Genomic DNA, 15,789 nt, shown 5'->3' on the forward strand with positions numbered 1-15,789 from the left:
AGCCATTCGGGCATTCGGTCCAAACCCAAGCGAGGCACGACTCGCCCCGTGGGTCCCTCCTCTGCCTAACCCTCTCTGGGCTTTAGCGGTCTCGCTCGTCTGGAGACCCAAGACTGGGGCGTCTGGGGGAGATGGGGAAGCCCAAGCCATCTCCGCACCGAGTCAGACGGAGTGGCACCTGGGGAAGTCCATTCGCTCGCCTCCTCTCCCCCAGACCCCAGGATTGTAAAACCCGTCAGTCCGACTCTTGAGTAGATAAAAAAGCTCTACAACCCATCTCTTGGCCAAGGAATTTCCCCAAGGCCAAGACAACCACCAAGCCCTCCCCTCACATTGCCCCCTTCTTGTCACATTATGGAGTCCGCCGACCAAGTCCAGCGCAAGCAGTCCCTCGACGAGGTCGAAGACCTTGAGAAGCCCACTCAGCACTCTGAGCGAGTTGACAAGGAGCTTGCCCAGTATGTCTCTGATGTCCGTATCGACATTAGCCCCGAGCGTAGCGCCCAGTTGCGAAAGATGATTGACAAGCGAGTCCTTCTCGTCATGATCTGCACCTACTTCCTACAGGCCATTGACAAGGGCACTCTCTCGTTTGCCTCCATCATGGGTCTCACGGCCGACACTGGCCTGGAGAACCCAGATGGGACCATCAGCCAAAACGTAGGTTATCCCGATCGACCCCGTCTTGAACAACGCTGACCATTGGCTTTAACAGTTCTCGTGGCTCACTACATGTATATACCTCGCGATCCTCGTCGTTGAATACCCCCAGAATTGGCTCATCTCCCGCGTTCCCATTGCCAAATACCTGAGCTTCTGCATCATCGCCTGGGGTGCTACTCTTGCCTGTCATGCTGCCTGCAAGAGCTTCACCAGCCTGGTCATTGTGCGAACTCTCCTGGGTATCTTTGAATCGGCATGCCAGCCATGTTTCGTCATCCTGTCTGCCATCTGGTACCGTCGTGAGGAACAGGCCTCTCGTGTCACCTACTGGTGAGCACCCCCGAAGAACATGAACACACTCAAAAACTGAACAACCGCAATAGGTACATGATGAACGGAGCCCAGCAGATCGTTGGTGGCCTCCTCGCCTACTGCTTCTCCCTCATCAAGAGCGGCCCCCTCAGGTCCTGGCAGTGGCTCTTCCTCTCGTACGGTGTCATCTCGGTCATCTTTGGCTTCTTCGTTCTCTGGTGGATGCCCGACTCTCCCATGCGCGCCAAGTGCTGGACCGAGCAGGAGAAGCACGAGATGGTTGAGCGCGTCCGCGACAACCAGACGGGTATCCAGAACAAGAAGTTCAAGAAGGAGCAGTTCCTCGAGGGTCTCAAGGACCCCCAGACCTACGGCTACGCACTCATTTCTCTGTGCACCACCATTCCTACGTCTGGTCTCGGTGCCTTTGCCAACATCATCATCAAGAGCTTCGGGTTCAGCACCCTCGAGACTCAGCTGCTTGCCATGGTCCTAGGCTTCTACATCATCATTGTGCTGCTTTCATCGGCTTGGCTTGTCAAGAAGACCAATCAGAACCTTCTTGTCATGCTTGGTTTCTGTATCCCGTGAGTCTATCCCTCGTTGGCGTTCGTGAACTATGCTGACAGCCGCAGGTCCTTCGTCGGCACTATCCTCCTCATGACCATCCCCAACCGGACCTTTGCCCAGCACGTCGGTCTCCTTATCTGCTACTACATCACCCTCTCCTTCTGGTCTGCCCAGACTCTCGGTCTCTCCATGATCTCGCGAAACACCGCCGGTCAGACCAAGAAGACAGTCGTTGTCGCATTCAACTTCATCATCTGGGCCGCCGGTAACGCCATCGGCCCCCAAGTTTTCCTCTCTCACGACGGCCCCCGCTACTTCATCGCCTTCGCCACCCACCTGGGCTGCTACAGTCTTCTTGTCATCGTCATCCTCGCTCTACGATGGCACTTGCGCCGTGAGAACCGTCGCCGCGACGAGATGGCCGCCGCGGGCATTGCCGAGGCAAGTGTCGATGCCACGGCGCGCGCTTGGGAGGACCTTACGGACAAGGAGAACCTGAGCTTCCGCTACGTCTACTGAGTTGTTTATGTTGTGTACGATGCATATAGATGGAGCGGGTCTAGCATATTTAGAGATTGCTTTAAGACGGTCAATGTTGGGTACTCCTCGAGTCCTAGCGATTTAATGAGTACGACGAGATTTACATATACGTTCGTTTCCGATGGGTTCATCGTGTGTGTCTGTTTATATAACGGGGACTAGCTTCCTCTGTGTTCTGTTAAGCATCTTGCCTACAGGACAAGGCCACCATCGGCCATCGCCAAAGGGTGCGCACCCTCTTGGCTTGAACCAAAGACTTGGCCGTCATTCCCATTGCCTCTATATCCAGCCGAGCCTGGTTCTAATTATACCCATCAACTCAATGAGTGCCATTGACGAGCCTCTCGTAGTACATCCAATGCTCTGCCCCTTGATTGTCTACTGAGGAAAGTTTGCCAATCTGTTCACTATAATTATTGAGCGCGAAATCGCCGGCTTGGCGCTGAGAGTCGCAGGTCGGGGCTTCGCATGTACTCCGGGTCATGTCATTGACCATTCCACAGGTGCCCGTTGAAGTCGTGCGGGTGCATTCCCAGCGTGTGTGATCCCTACGGACTTGATTGGTAGTCTCGGGGGGCATCTTGAGTAATCTGGTCGAACTGATCCTTGGTGATATACGAGATTGTGCTTTCGCTGCAACACTGCTTGCCAAGTCGCTGTGCTGTTAAAGTTGCCTACTTAGTGAGTGAGCAGGGTGAGGTCGGGTGTCTGTCGAAGTATTGCAGGATGTAGATTGTATAGAAGCGAACACTCTAGACTTTTGATCTCTTTTATACCTCTCGGCCATTAAAAGCGTGTGCCAGCCCATGACGGCGTGGTTGTCCAAGCCCTCCTTAACTGTGAAGTCGCCCATGCGCTGATTCGTTGGAGAACAAAGCCAGTGAGTAGATGATTCGGCGCCGTTGACGATCAGAGACATCTCTTTCTTACTCTCACTCACAGATATGCGTACGATGTGAGTGGACCGGCTATGTAAAGAGCCCACGGTGAGGGCGACCCTGACTAATGGAGCCTCGATCCTGGCGTTCGCCATTCAACACACATACAACACAGCAGTACAGTCAAAGCGTTTAAGAAGGTCATACAGAGTCTTCTACATCTAATAAGAAGCAAGCTATGCTCTAATCCCTCATTAGCCCAGTTCTCGTACATGCAAAGCCGATCATGTCGTCAATCATCAACTCAACCCAACCCTCGCAAGGACCGTGGCGCCAAGCCCTCAGCCATACTCTAACAGCCAATCCATACCGAAATGCTTGAAAAGAAAGTAAAACACAGTGCTCGCCATGCTCAAGTGCGATACAGATGTGGGCCATTGTGATGTCGCTACACAGACAGAGGCAGGGTGTTGGGGTGCCACTGGAGAACAGAGAATGGTGTCGGGAGAACGAACTCAAAACGGCAGCAGACCCTGAAAGGTCCCAGGCGACAGCGTCAGATCACTAAAGGGTTCTGGCGACGGGGAGACTAGTTGGGCCCGTGGCGGATAGTCATGAAGTGCATCTCTCGGCCCCGATGCCCAAGCGAGACGAGTCTGAGGAAGTTGTGGCAGTTCCCGTCATGTTTGACACACCCAGTGCGTTCAAGCTCGTCAGTCGAACAACCAGTAAGATCCTTCTCAAGAAGCGTCTTGAAGCAGATCCACTTTGTGTCCCGATTAACCAGGTCATGAAGCCGTCTGGATTGAGCTCCGTCCACGCGGTCAGGCATCAAGAGGCTGATCAACGTCGTGATTCCGACCTCACCATCCACATCAAGACGCAAGTGCTTGGAAAGGGCGTAAAGAGTCTTCATGAAGCCAGCCATGGGATGATACTCTTGCCCCAGGGCGGCATTGGGCTCTGGCGTGGGCGTGTCGGAACGAAGGCGCTTGAGACCGAGGGGTTGCATGTGACTTGTGTTTGTGTTTTTATCGTCCGCGACGAAGAGGCTGCTCTCGGCGCCAGTGCTCACCGATCTGTTACGATGCGCCCTGTTCTCCTTTCGCGTGCTGCGTAGGTCCTTCGGGGGGGGAAGGAGATTGAGCGTCGACTCCTGGTGCTTCTTCCGTGCCTTGTTATGCTTGAGTTGATCAAGCTCGAAATCATCCAGTGGGACTGGGTTCAGAGGAGGTCTCGTGAATCTCTTCTCGGTGTAGGTTACTCCACACTCGTTCATCTCCTTGAGGAGATGTCCCTGGACTCTGTCAAAGACCTGGGCCGCTTTGAACGGGACGGCCAGGCCTGACGTGTTCCTGATGTCGTCAATCCCGTTATAGAGCTCTTCCAGCTCTTTTTTTCGGGTCAAGAGAGTGCTTCGAGGGGAAAGTAGCTCGGGTACAGCCACCTCAAGGAAAGGTCGGGCAGCAGGCTCGGGCTGGGCAGCAGGCTCAAGAACAAGCTCGGGGACGGGCGCGGGAACAGGTTGGGGAGGCTCCAGGGCAGAGTCGTCCTCCCGTCGAAGTCTGTCGTAGCAACGTGACATGACCACATCAGATGGGTCAGGGCGAAGGCGTTTCTTCCATGGCCACTCAGGCTCATTGGGACGAGATCGCTCAACTGTGGCACGCACAAAGGTCAGCAATAGAGATGACTCGAGTCCAAGGGACTACGTACAAAAGCATTTCCAGGTGATCATGTCACTCATGTACGCAAAGAATTTTCCTGGAACCTCCTTCCACTGAGCCTTCTTCAAAGCCAGTGTGATCGCCCTGTCAGCGTAGTTACGCAGCTCGCCGTAGCGGTGCATCTCGTTGGGGCTCATCCACTCGCAGTAGGTCCTGATGTACTCGCGGCGCTTGCTAGCGTCGGGCTCGTTGCCAATCCATGGAATAGGAAACCTTTCGCCGGGATGAGCAGGTGAGTCGAAGTTGTAGTGAGGGGGAACCCCGGCCTTGTCGGAAAGGATGGGCATGATCGAGACGAGTGTGTGGGTGGGTGGGCGATGACAGTGGTGTTGGAAGAATACTCAACTCGCGCGCGCTCCTGAAGATGAGATAAAAACAGTTCAAAGAAAACTAAACAAGATTGTTTTGGGCTGCAGTTGCTACGAGCAACTCATGCGTTTGTTTACGTGGTGAAGGCGTTGACAGTGCCGGCCACTGGCAGAACCGAAGCGAGCAGATGCCCCCTCCACCATGATGAAGACCTACCGACCATGACAGGCCGTGTAAATGATCAAGTACCTTTCTCTCCATCATAGCCCATTCTTGCCAGGAAAACGGACCATCATGGCGAGGCGTGATTCGTTCCGAAAGCCCAAGGGAAGCGGCCGCTCCCGCAGGAATCGAGTGTCAGACCCAAACATCTACCCCTACTCCTCTCACCCTCAAGGAACCGCTATCCCCTCTTCAGCTCCTCGCCGAGCTTTTGTCGCGTCCTACACTGCTCAGACTTATCCTCCTCGACCAAAACCAAGCCGCGATTCCCAGAAACAAGCCTACGCGGGCCAACCTCCCCCTCCTCACCCTAGCCGTCCGATCGAATCCCACGAACCTTTCCTCAAAGACGACGAGGACCTACGACTCAAGGTTCTCCAGCATTCTGATGGAACTACCACTACTTTCACCGTCGTCAACAAGGACAAGCCTGGGGCAAACAATACCTGCGCGCCCCTCCCCCTCCCCAACGTCGGCATCGTCTTCGACGTCGACAACGAAACGAGCGCCATCGCAGCCTACGAACGCGCCAAGGGGGCTTCTGTGAGTGGAAAGGTCCCCGGCATCATGTTTTCGCCCTCTTGCGATATCAACGGCGCTGCCCTGCGTGATGTCGACCGGAACCGCCTGGCTCCTCGTCCAGCTGTCGAGATGAACGAGGCAGACGGCGGGTTCCGACTCTCTGAACTAAAAAGCTTTGTTCCCGATATCCCCGCTCCGCCAGAACGCATGAGAAAGCACTAGCAAGGTTGTGGTAATTGTAACGGGAGAGTCGGCAGTGGATAGGTATCATGAGGAACAGAGAATGGCGGATCAGCGTTTTGTCCTGCTTGGTGAGTGGTTTGTAGGAGCATGAGAAATATGGAAGAACAAAGAACGATTGCAACGTCAAACATTTGTGAGCAGATATCATGTACGCAACCTATCCACAAGCACAATCATCTCGGACCCAGATCTATCAAGCGCCACGGCAGCTCCCCTCAGAGCCAATCTCCTCTCTCGATGAACCCGAGTGACTATGACTCTTCGACAGAAAAGGTCCCCGTCAACTTCAAATCCCGCGAGCTTTCTCCCACAGCAACAGTGAATTCTCCGCCACCCGTCACCCGCCAGTTCTGCTCCGCCACGTCCCAGTAACTCAAGTCCCTCCTAGTGAGCTTGAACTCGACCGTCTTACTCTCTCCCTTCTTCAAAAACACCTTGTCGAAGCCGCGCAGAACACGGACGGGGTGGTCTACCTTGGAACTGTCAGGGTACGACAGGTAAAGCTGCGGCACCGCCTTGCCATCGACAGAGCCGCTATTGGTGACGACCACAGAGACTGTCGCCACGGGTGTCCAGAGATCAGGGTTGCCACCTTCTTCGCCTCCAGCTGGTGAGGGAGGCTGCTCGACATGATAGCCGTCTGGGTAGGGGTAGTCGCCAAGCTTGATGTCGTCCGCTGACTCGATGTATGGATAGATCCATTTCTCAAGTCTACGAATGCCCTTTGGCCAAAGGCCCTCCTTAACATCAGGAATCTTGTCGCCCAGTTTTGGAGGCTCTGCGCTGGGCTGCGATGGTCGCAAAGCTGGGAGGTGAGACACAGCTACATCCCGGTTGACCTTCAGGTCCTTGTACTCAAAGGTAGTGTACGAAAGTCCAAAGCCAAACTCGTATCGAGGCTCGATGTCGTGCTTGTCAAAGTGTCGGTAGTCAATGTATAGACCCTCACCAAAGTCCTGCTGCGGAACGACTCCGTTGGGCAAATACAGCACCTGGCCACCTTCGCCGTAATCCGCAAGGGTCTTGCCGATGGTGTACGGGAGCTTTCCGCTGGGGCTCTCATCGCCAAAAAGGATACTTGCGATGGCATTCCCGCTCTCCTCGCCGGGCAGGTTGGCTGCCAACAGGCCCTTGATTCGCGGGTGGTTGATCCATTTCTCCACAACAACAGGACCAACGGCATGAATCACCACAATCGTTGTGCCAGTTCCGCCACCACAGTGATTGGCAACCTCGGTGACGAGTGCGTCGCCTCCCTTCTGCAGGAATAGGTCGTTTCGATCACCGTGCACGCCGTTCCAGCCGAGGTATCCCTCACCCGAGTCCGAGTTGGCAAACACCAAGCAAACGTCCTGTTCCGTTGCCTTCTTGGCATCCTTGACCTTGTTCGACAGGAACTCGCTCACCTCAACCTTGTCCTTGCTGAACTCTCTCCGTAGAGCCTCAATCGGAGTGATCAAGAACGGGAAATCGGCTGAGCCGCTGCCCCAGCCAGAGCCAAGCGTGCCATCATTGCACCCTCGGTCGGGGCAGCTGTTGGGTCCTTTTCCAGGACCAGCATCCTCACCGAAAATCCCAATCTTGATCTTTCCAGGTCCCTTGTCAGACTCGGTGCTATTCAAGGCCCCGTCGCGAGTCAGAGGAAGAACTCCGTCGTTCTTGAGCAGGACAGTTCCCTCGATGGCAATCTGTCGAGCGAGTTCGGCGTGGTTATCTTGGACATTCACAAACTGGTTTACCACTTGCTTTTCCTGAGGCGAAGGGCTCCCAGGGGCCAGGATCCCCATCTTGTCGTAGGTCCACGACGAGAAGTTAGGGCCCTTGTTCTCGTGCTTGTCCTGCCCGAGCTGATAGAAAGAAGCAACAATTCGGAGTGCCATGTCATTCAGTCGATCCACCGGCAAAGATCCATTGAGAACAGCCTGAGTAAGGCGAGGACCCCATAGGGAATCGCCATCCTGCCATTTCAATCCGTCTCCAGGCATCGACATGTCCAACCCAGCCAAGGCACTCGCCACACCAGATCGTTGGGCCAGCCAGTCCGACATGACAAAACCCTGGAAGCCCATCTCGTCCTTGAGGATGCCGTTGAGCAGCTTCGAGTTCTGGCAAGCGTATGAGTTGTTAACCATGTTGTACGAGCACATGACGCTCGCAACTCCAGCCTTTACGGCATCCGCAAATGGCCAAGCGTAGAGCTCGTGCAGAGTCCGGTCGTCAATGTTGGACGACATGGAGTTGGGGAGACCCCACTCCCAAGACTGACGGAAATGCTCCTGCTCGTTGCCAATAAAGTGCTTGATCGTGGCCATAATGCCTTGGTCTTGAATACCTCGAATAGTTTGTGCGCCGGCAATGCCTTGCAAGTAGGGGTCAGGGCCAAATCCCTCCCAGTTGCGTCCACCGGCGGGCATCTTTCCGAGGGGGCCGATAGCAGGGCCCAAAATGACATTGACGCCCTTTCCCTTTGCTTCCAATGCATGAGCCTTGCCGCGCTCATACATCAGCTTCCTGTTCCACGTAGCTCCAACAGTAACACCAGCAGGCCAAGCTGTCGCGTTGTCGGCAAAGCGGATTCCCAGAGGACCATCCTGCAGCGCCAGAGAAGGAAATCCGGCATGGACCGCGGCGCCTGTGTTTCCCACAGCCAATCCCATACTCCATCCTGTTCCTGTGGTGATATTGACCTTCTCAGCCAACGTCATCTTTCCAACGAGCTGGGCGGCCAAGCTGTAACTCTTCTCCCAGTTCTTGGACGAGCCACCCTTGGGGCTTGGGTACCATGGCGGCGACTGTCCAAAAGTCGGTGGTGCTTTGATCTTCTTCCAAGCAAAGGCGCCAAGAGCTGAAATGACAATCCAGATAGCCAGAACAACTCCGACAACGGTCAAGCAGCATCGTTTGGGTGAGGCACGGCACGGGCGGAAGAGACCAGTAGGCTTCACTCGTCGGGGAGGGACATAAGTCGGCGGCGCCTCTTGAAATGGAACGAGATTCTTGTCGAGATAGTCTGTCGCATCAATGTCGGAGTAGCCATCGGAGCTCCCGTCAAAAGACGAGCGCCCGCCTGGCTTGAGGAGGTTCTCACTGCTAGGATCCATGGTGGGCGGTTTCCCCTCTCATTCAGCACGTCGAAATCACAAGAAAGACCGCGATGATGTCGGAGAGAATCCAAGACAGTGTTTTACTACAAGGATGAAAAAGAAAGACTGGTCATTTATAGGACCTTGAAGGAATGATGCCCTTGCTCTCAGTCTCAAGGCTCAATCAGCATTATCTTTATCTAATCCACCCCGTGTTGCGTCACGTCACATTCCGAAGCCATCCACCTCTTGGTGTGTGAGGATGTGTGGGGCCAGCGCAGGCCCCACGATTGGTGCAGCACCACCATGGACTGGAAATTAGTACCTTGGTTCTCTGCGAATTTGTGAGATAATTCAAGTACCATTTTTGTATCCCTCCCGTCTCCATGCCCCTTGACGCCTTGCCCCCACATCCTCAGGGCGGTTTCGGAACCACGGCCCGGAGGGCGGCTCACTGCATGGGCACGTGACAAGGCACTACCCTACACCGAGACAAGATCAGGGATGGTCAATCAATTGTCGATCGGGACAGGGCATTGGACGGTGAAAACAATCATAAGTTCATTATCTGATAATATCTTGTATCTCTGTGTAAATATCTGGATGTGAAGATATACGAAAAATGTTGGTTTATATCGCACAAAGTTGGATCTAACGGCGACCGGTTTTTGTATACCATGTTGCGAATCAATCACCATGGCAGGGAAGCAAGCATTAGTCTGGACCATTCAAGCGTAAGGGAAGATTGAAAGCTCACTTTGCTCAAAGGCAAATACTCTACTCTATTTCCACCTGACATAAAGTCATGATGATAAAAAAAAAAACAGCCCAAAGTACCGTATCTCGTTTAGTTTAGTGGTTTTTCGCGATCGATTTTAAACCACGTGACGCCTCTATCCCCAGCTGCCGGTGGCGGAGCCCGGGCTTTCTTCGGCAATACCAAAAATCGGCCTCAACTCTAGCTTTACCTGAGCGCAACATCTCTAAGCAAGCAGCAATCCGCATTGCCCGCCCCAATTGCCCAGCATGTCGATGTTCCGCGCGAAGAAGCTCGACCTGGGCTGCTTCGTCAACGTCCGAACTCTGCGTGATCACACAAAACGCAAGGTGTTTGAGCAACACGAGACTGAGAGGTGCGCAAACTCTTCCCACTCTCCCGAAGCCCTCACGTTTTGCACGGCCCTTTCAGCGGGCGGCAAGGCCTCTTCCCTCCCCATACCCCAATTTGAGCCATTTGCTAACACAGTGTTCAGACAAGCCCTCCGTTATATCATCCGCAATACCACACTTCCCCCCCGAGTCCGCGCCGAGGCCCAGCTCCAGTTAACGCAGATGCACTGCTATACCCGACCGACTCAGATCCGAAATCGATGCATCATGGGTGGCCAAGGCCGCGGTGTATTGAGCGACTTCAAGATGACCAGGGTACGCGCCGAACCGAGGCCACGACGCCAGACGCTGAGGCTGACACTTGCAGTACAACTTTCGAATGGAGGCCATGGCTGGCAACATTCCTGGTGTGAAGAGAGCCAGTTGGTAGAGAGCTGGTCTGCGGGAATTGAATATCGTGGAGGAGAGCAATGTATGACTATGTGCTGGCATCGCGGGAGTCTTGGTTTGGGAAAGACGACATCTCAGCCTGCGACAGGGGGCGGACGAGACATGACTGTACAATACCAACTAACGCTGATCGGAATACCTGCTTCTCCAACGTGACGACGAAATTAATGATGCGGGACTCGCCTGCCATTTGATTGAGTGGTGATGGTTCTGAGGGGCTTGACGAGGCGACGCCTCTCCCCAGAACATAAAGGGACTAGCTCACCAGTCTTCAGGACGTATGAAGAGCATAAGGATGCCTCTAGGTATGCACCTGGCAATCATGGCTATCGCTTAAACGGATGGTCAGAATGCCACGAGAGACCTGGCCAAGATTACTCTTCCACTGCTCAAGGTCGAGGACACGCAGTCTTAGGGAGCTAATTCTTCTCAATCTTCTAGAAGGCTCTTGTAACATGCCAAGTGACCCCAAGCCCTAGTTTGGCATTAAGTTCCTGTCTTGTGATGCGAGGCGTGCTCAATCTTGTCACATTACTTGCGGGCATCTTGTAATCCTGGCGCAGATGGGCGATAAGATAAGAACCGATAAGAGCGAACCCGATAAGCATGATAAGATCTTTTCTGTGTGGCTGGGACGCTCGGGTGACTGACTCAAACCTGATTGCCACCCCACTGCCTAAGGGAATCCAAACACGCTTCATCAACCCTTCTACTTTTTCGCCATCCACTCGCATTCTCTGTCGCCCTGTCGCTTTTCGTCCAACTCAGATTGCCCGCTACTTATTCCAGCGAATTTGCCCATCATGGGAGGCGGCGATCTCAATTTGAAAAAGTCTTTCCACCCTGCGCTGAGGCGCAACCAACAGGCCGTCTACGAGGAGGAACAAAAGGCCCTTGCCGAGCGCAAGCGCACCCAACAGCGCATCAATGAAATCAAGGAGGAGCGCGCGAAGGAGGAGGTTCAGCGACAGCTCGAGGCTGCCGGAGGCAAGAAGCGCATCGATCGAGTCGACTGGATGTATCAAGGTCCCAACGATGGACAGACTGGCACAACAGAGGAGACGGAGGCGTACCTGCTTGGAAAGCGAAGAATCGACAACCTCATCAAGGGGACCGAACACAAGAAGCTAGAGAAGCAGGCGGGAGAGGAGAGTTTCATGGCACTGCAAAATGCCAACACCGCACGGGACACAGCTGCCAAGATCCGCGACGACCCTCTACTAGCCATCAAGCGACAAGAGCAAGCTGCGTACGAAGCGATGATGAACGATCCGATCAAGCGACGCCAACTACTCGCATCCATGGGGGTTGACGACGAGAAGAAGGACAAGTCTAGGAGGAGAGAGGAACGACACGAGCGACACCGCAGGAGACATCGCCATCGCAGTGCCGACTCAGAGGACAGACATCACAGGCGGAGACGGTCTTACTCGCGATCACGAAGCCCACGACGACACGACGATTCCCGAGAAGATCGGCACAGGCGACGCAGAGAACGAGATGACCACTCGCCAGAGCGACGTTCGCGAAGAAGACACGATTCAGAGGATGAGGAAGCCTCTCGACGCCACCGCCGAAGCCGTGATGACAGGCGCTACGATGATGATCGACGACGAGACTCGCGGCGCAGCTACGGCGGCGAGACACGTGATAGGAAGCCACGACACAACGAGGAAGATGACAAGGCCAAGGAGGAGGAGCGCCAGCGCAAGTTGGCAGCGATGCAATCGGCAGCCTCAGAGCTTGACGAAGACCGTGAGAAGCGGTTAGCAGCGCTGGAAGAACGGGAACGGGCGCTTCGAGAAGCCGATGACAAGGCGAGAGAGCGCGGGGGAGATCGTGGGTTCGTCAACAGACTGCATCAGCAGGCAGGAAACAAGGGCTTGGCAGAGCGGATGGGAGGAGCACGACGAGGATATCAGAGAGACGACGATTAAGCGGGCATATATCAAGGTTGCAAATCATGGCTTTCGGCGTTTGATATTTGGTTCTATTGGAGGTAATTATGAGCATAGAGGTCTCCCTCGGAGCTGTGACGCGAGGTTGAGGCCGATCAATAACAGTGGCATCTGCAATAATGAATGATTCATCCACCTGACTCCAAAGGCTGAACAGTGTCGCATCACCGGAAGATGGCGTTGATTCTGACCCAGAACCCAGAGACCCGGGCTCTTAGCAGCCAATGTCTTAGCCTGACTGCATCGAGTGGAAAGCCCCGTCGCTTGGTACTGCACTGTATCAGTTGACGGGAGCACTAACGTCAAGCAAGATAATGCGCGGATATAAACGAAGGCGGCCAAGCCACGATTGAATGACGATTCAGCGACAAAGCCACCCGACCCGACCTGAATCGCCAACATGGTGGGTGAGGTGCCACAACTCGACGCGAAGCTTCCGAACACCTCCACCAAGCGAGTCTTTTTTTCGTTCTTGCCGACGGAGGAGCCGTTTCGACCAAATTCTTGGGTCATGCTTGGATGGTGATGAATCTAGACTCTTCTCTTCCACAATCTTGGCCTCGATATTGGACCTCTCCCCAAAGGACGGTCACGGACCCCTCAATGTCCGGGCGATCATGGACCGGCGCCGAGGGAGAAGCAACGGTTTAATAGAGAGGCTAGAGCCCGTCGGGAAAGGTCAGGGCCGGAATAGTGGACCTCATTGAGTGGCGTGCCAGGGGGAACGAGGGAGACCTGACTCTACAGCACCTGACGGCTCCAGTGCTGTGCTGCTCGGCCCCCCTTGAGTGTGTTCCAGGCCGACTCTGGACGCTGGAGTTACAGCGGGCTTGGGTCCCAATATTGAAGCTAAATCTGGGCGGTCAGCCAATCAGGTGCCCCATGGCCGATTCCTCGCCCAGGAGGGGGAACTCCACCGAGCAATGGACAGAAAAGGGATCCTTGCTCGGCCGCAATCCTATTCCCTCCACTGACGGGACTGTGTGGCCTCTGACTTCATCTTTTCCTCTCGCTCCCTCTTTTGCCCCCCAGCGGCTCATTTCCTGCCCCGTCGACTTAATCCCCGTCTGTCCTCGCTGCCCCTGCCGGTCCTTGATCCGCCCTCTTGCGCTACCAATTTGTCGCCCGTGATTGAAATCGATCCTCTCCAACGACTCTCTCTCCCTCTCTGCCCGACGACGTGCCATCTGGCCAGTTTGCGACAATCACCTTCTCTCGCAAAAGCTTCACTCTCGACTCCCGAGCTCGATCCCCCCCGACAGCGTCCGTTGACACCCGCCAAGTCGTATGCGATTACCATCCCGTACCTTGCTGACCCGAGTCTTGATCAGCGCGCCACCTGTGAGCAGGGTTTCAAAGGAGCACGAACCGAGATCACTCAAGATCGCCATCGCGATTCCTCACTCGAATTTGCCCAATCTCCCTCTTCCACCACACGCGATTTGACCGAGCCGCCACGATGCCTTCTCTCTGCGGAGGTTCCAAGACCGTCCAGCGTAAGCTGGTGCTGCTGTGCGTCGAACCCCCCGCCCAGCCCAGACATTGAGCTTGCACTGACCTGAACTGCGTCGATTAGGGGCGATGGTGCATGCGGAAAGACCTCGTTGCTGAATGTCTTTACGAGAGGGTATGTTTGAGAAGTCAAGAATCGCGGGATAAGAGACTTATTTGTCGCGCCAGTTATTTCCCAACAGTCTATGAACCCACCGTCTTCGAGAACTACGTCCACGGTACGATACAATGCACCCGCCCGTGCTTCCGAGAAGCGCAGACTAACGTTTCGCGCAGACATCTTTGTGGACAACGTGCATATTGAGCTTTCGCTCTGGGACACAGCCGGTCAGGAGGAATTCGACCGGCTAAGATCCCTCTCTTATGGTAACTCACGTGCCAACCGCCCGTCCACGTCGCGTGCTAACCCCGACTCACCCCAGACGATACGGATCTAATTATGCTTTGCTATTCCGTCGATAGCAAGGATTCGCTTGAAAACGTCGAGTCCAAGTGGGTGGGCGAGATTGCCGACAACTGCCCCGGCGTGAAGCTTGTCCTGGTCGCCCTCAAGTGCGATCTCCGAGAACAAGGCGAGGAGGAGGAGGGCGAGTCCGGCGAGCCGAGGGAGAAGCGGCCCATGATCAACTACGACCAAGGCCTTGAGGTGGCACGGCGCATAAACGCGCTCCGGTATCTCGAGTGTTCGGCCATGAAGAACCGGGGCGTCAACGAGGCCTTTACCGAGGCCGCGCGAGTGGCATTGAGCGTCAAGAAGGACCGCGAGGAGAGCAAGTGCACCGTCATGTAAACGGCCGAGCTTTTCAACAACTACCTACCTATACGAAAATGCTCGTCAGACCAGACGAGTATCTATATCGAATACGAGCCAGACCACCTACGAAAGCGAGCGATCGACGACATCCGACCATTTCCAAAAGAGCAGGGGATCCATTGTTTCGTTCGGCCCGGTTTCTCACTCATCTCACTCATCCTCATCCCCCTCACAACGGGGTCTTCTCTGTACATATCTAGTGCGGCATATATGCACATAGGGTTATTTTCGGTTGGTGTTTCTGCCTCGGTTCCTATCTCCTACGCCTCTTCTTTTTTTGCTGGGAGTCACGGTTGCAAGATGAGAGCACGAGGAGGAGTAAAGCAGGGCTGGAAGACGCGCGCAATGCTGGGAGATTTACATTTTTTTGCTTCTACTACTACCCTCGACATTCCATTTGTTTCCATGTCGCCCATTTCTTGTTGTTTCACCATCCTCAGCTGGGTGTCTGACTACATTTCTTCTCTGTTTGTTAGCGAATTCTTAATGAGATTTACCCAGGTTCTGGAGATGAGGGTGTACAGAAGATCGATGATGTGGCCAAGAGCTATACGGTGCACAGCCACGTTGTTGATTACGACGAGCACGAGATGCTTGGTTTGCAATGCCGATGGAGCGGATCAAGGTGATTCCGGCATGCACAGAGATGCTCGCCGAGGTGTTCAAGGTGAATGACCAGTCGACGGGAGATGCGATACACGACCATGGATGGAATTAGCGCTGTGCAGTGCTTGCAGAAGCACTGGCCTCATTGTCGATGTTTCGCCGTCTCCAGGTGAGGCTTGTTGCTGGTGTCACTCATCCAGGAAAAGCAAGCAGCCATAGTTCATGTGCGATGTCAAGGTCTGAGGGCATTCCAGGGTCTAGATCCAGACC

General features: G+C 54.5%; 7 protein-coding genes across 7 annotated transcripts; 5 read left to right on the forward strand and 2 right to left on the reverse strand.

The window, feature by feature from the left end:
• Nucleotides 1-354: 354 nt before the first annotated feature.
• Nucleotides 355-2,064, forward strand: LRP88_02302 (major facilitator superfamily domain-containing protein; the record flags this gene model as incomplete). The annotated part of the gene is made up of 4 exons (XM_083238954.1): nt 355-660; nt 716-993; nt 1,047-1,562; nt 1,611-2,064. 4 exons carry the CDS (start codon nt 355-357, stop codon nt 2,062-2,064), a joined length of 1,554 nt encoding a protein of 517 aa, XP_083104084.1.
• A 1,488-nt stretch (nt 2,065-3,552) lies between these two features.
• LRP88_02303 (uncharacterized protein) lies at nt 3,553-4,977 on the reverse strand (the record flags this gene model as incomplete). The annotated part of the gene is made up of 2 exons (XM_083238955.1): nt 3,553-4,622; nt 4,680-4,977. 2 exons carry the CDS (start codon nt 4,975-4,977, stop codon nt 3,553-3,555), a joined length of 1,368 nt encoding a protein of 455 aa, XP_083104085.1.
• A 316-nt stretch (nt 4,978-5,293) lies between these two features.
• On the forward strand, nt 5,294-5,965 carry LRP88_02304 (uncharacterized protein; the record flags this gene model as incomplete). The annotated part of the gene is made up of 1 exon (XM_083238956.1): nt 5,294-5,965. The coding sequence occupies one exon, from the start codon at nt 5,294-5,296 to the stop codon at nt 5,963-5,965; it is 672 nt and encodes a 223-aa protein (XP_083104086.1).
• Nucleotides 5,966-6,237: 272 nt separating this feature from the next.
• LRP88_02305 (beta-glucosidase) lies at nt 6,238-9,087 on the reverse strand (the record flags this gene model as incomplete). Its single annotated transcript, XM_083238957.1, has 1 exon — nt 6,238-9,087. The coding sequence occupies one exon, from the start codon at nt 9,085-9,087 to the stop codon at nt 6,238-6,240; it is 2,850 nt and encodes a 949-aa protein (XP_083104087.1).
• Nucleotides 9,088-10,095: 1,008 nt separating this feature from the next.
• LRP88_02306 (mitochondrial 37S ribosomal protein uS14m) lies at nt 10,096-10,609 on the forward strand (the record flags this gene model as incomplete). Its single annotated transcript, XM_083238958.1, has 3 exons — nt 10,096-10,202; nt 10,323-10,494; nt 10,547-10,609. 3 exons carry the CDS (start codon nt 10,096-10,098, stop codon nt 10,607-10,609), a joined length of 342 nt encoding a protein of 113 aa, XP_083104088.1.
• Nucleotides 10,610-11,432: 823 nt separating this feature from the next.
• LRP88_02307 (U2-type spliceosomal complex subunit CWC25) lies at nt 11,433-12,566 on the forward strand (the record flags this gene model as incomplete). The annotated part of the gene is made up of 1 exon (XM_083238959.1): nt 11,433-12,566. The coding sequence occupies one exon, from the start codon at nt 11,433-11,435 to the stop codon at nt 12,564-12,566; it is 1,134 nt and encodes a 377-aa protein (XP_083104089.1).
• A 1,480-nt stretch (nt 12,567-14,046) lies between these two features.
• Nucleotides 14,047-14,889, forward strand: LRP88_02308 (Rho family GTPase RHO3; the record flags this gene model as incomplete). The annotated part of the gene is made up of 5 exons (XM_083238960.1): nt 14,047-14,099; nt 14,164-14,214; nt 14,268-14,317; nt 14,376-14,465; nt 14,522-14,889. The coding sequence occupies 5 exons, from the start codon at nt 14,047-14,049 to the stop codon at nt 14,887-14,889; spliced, it is 612 nt and encodes a 203-aa protein (XP_083104090.1).
• Nucleotides 14,890-15,789: the final 900 nt, after the last annotated feature.

Source organism: Fusarium phalaenopsidis, assembly GCF_050370095.1.
Source record: "Fusarium phalaenopsidis strain FUZ10S chromosome Unknown contig_32286, whole genome shotgun sequence".
Lineage (NCBI taxonomy): Eukaryota > Fungi > Ascomycota > Sordariomycetes > Hypocreales > Nectriaceae > Fusarium > Fusarium phalaenopsidis.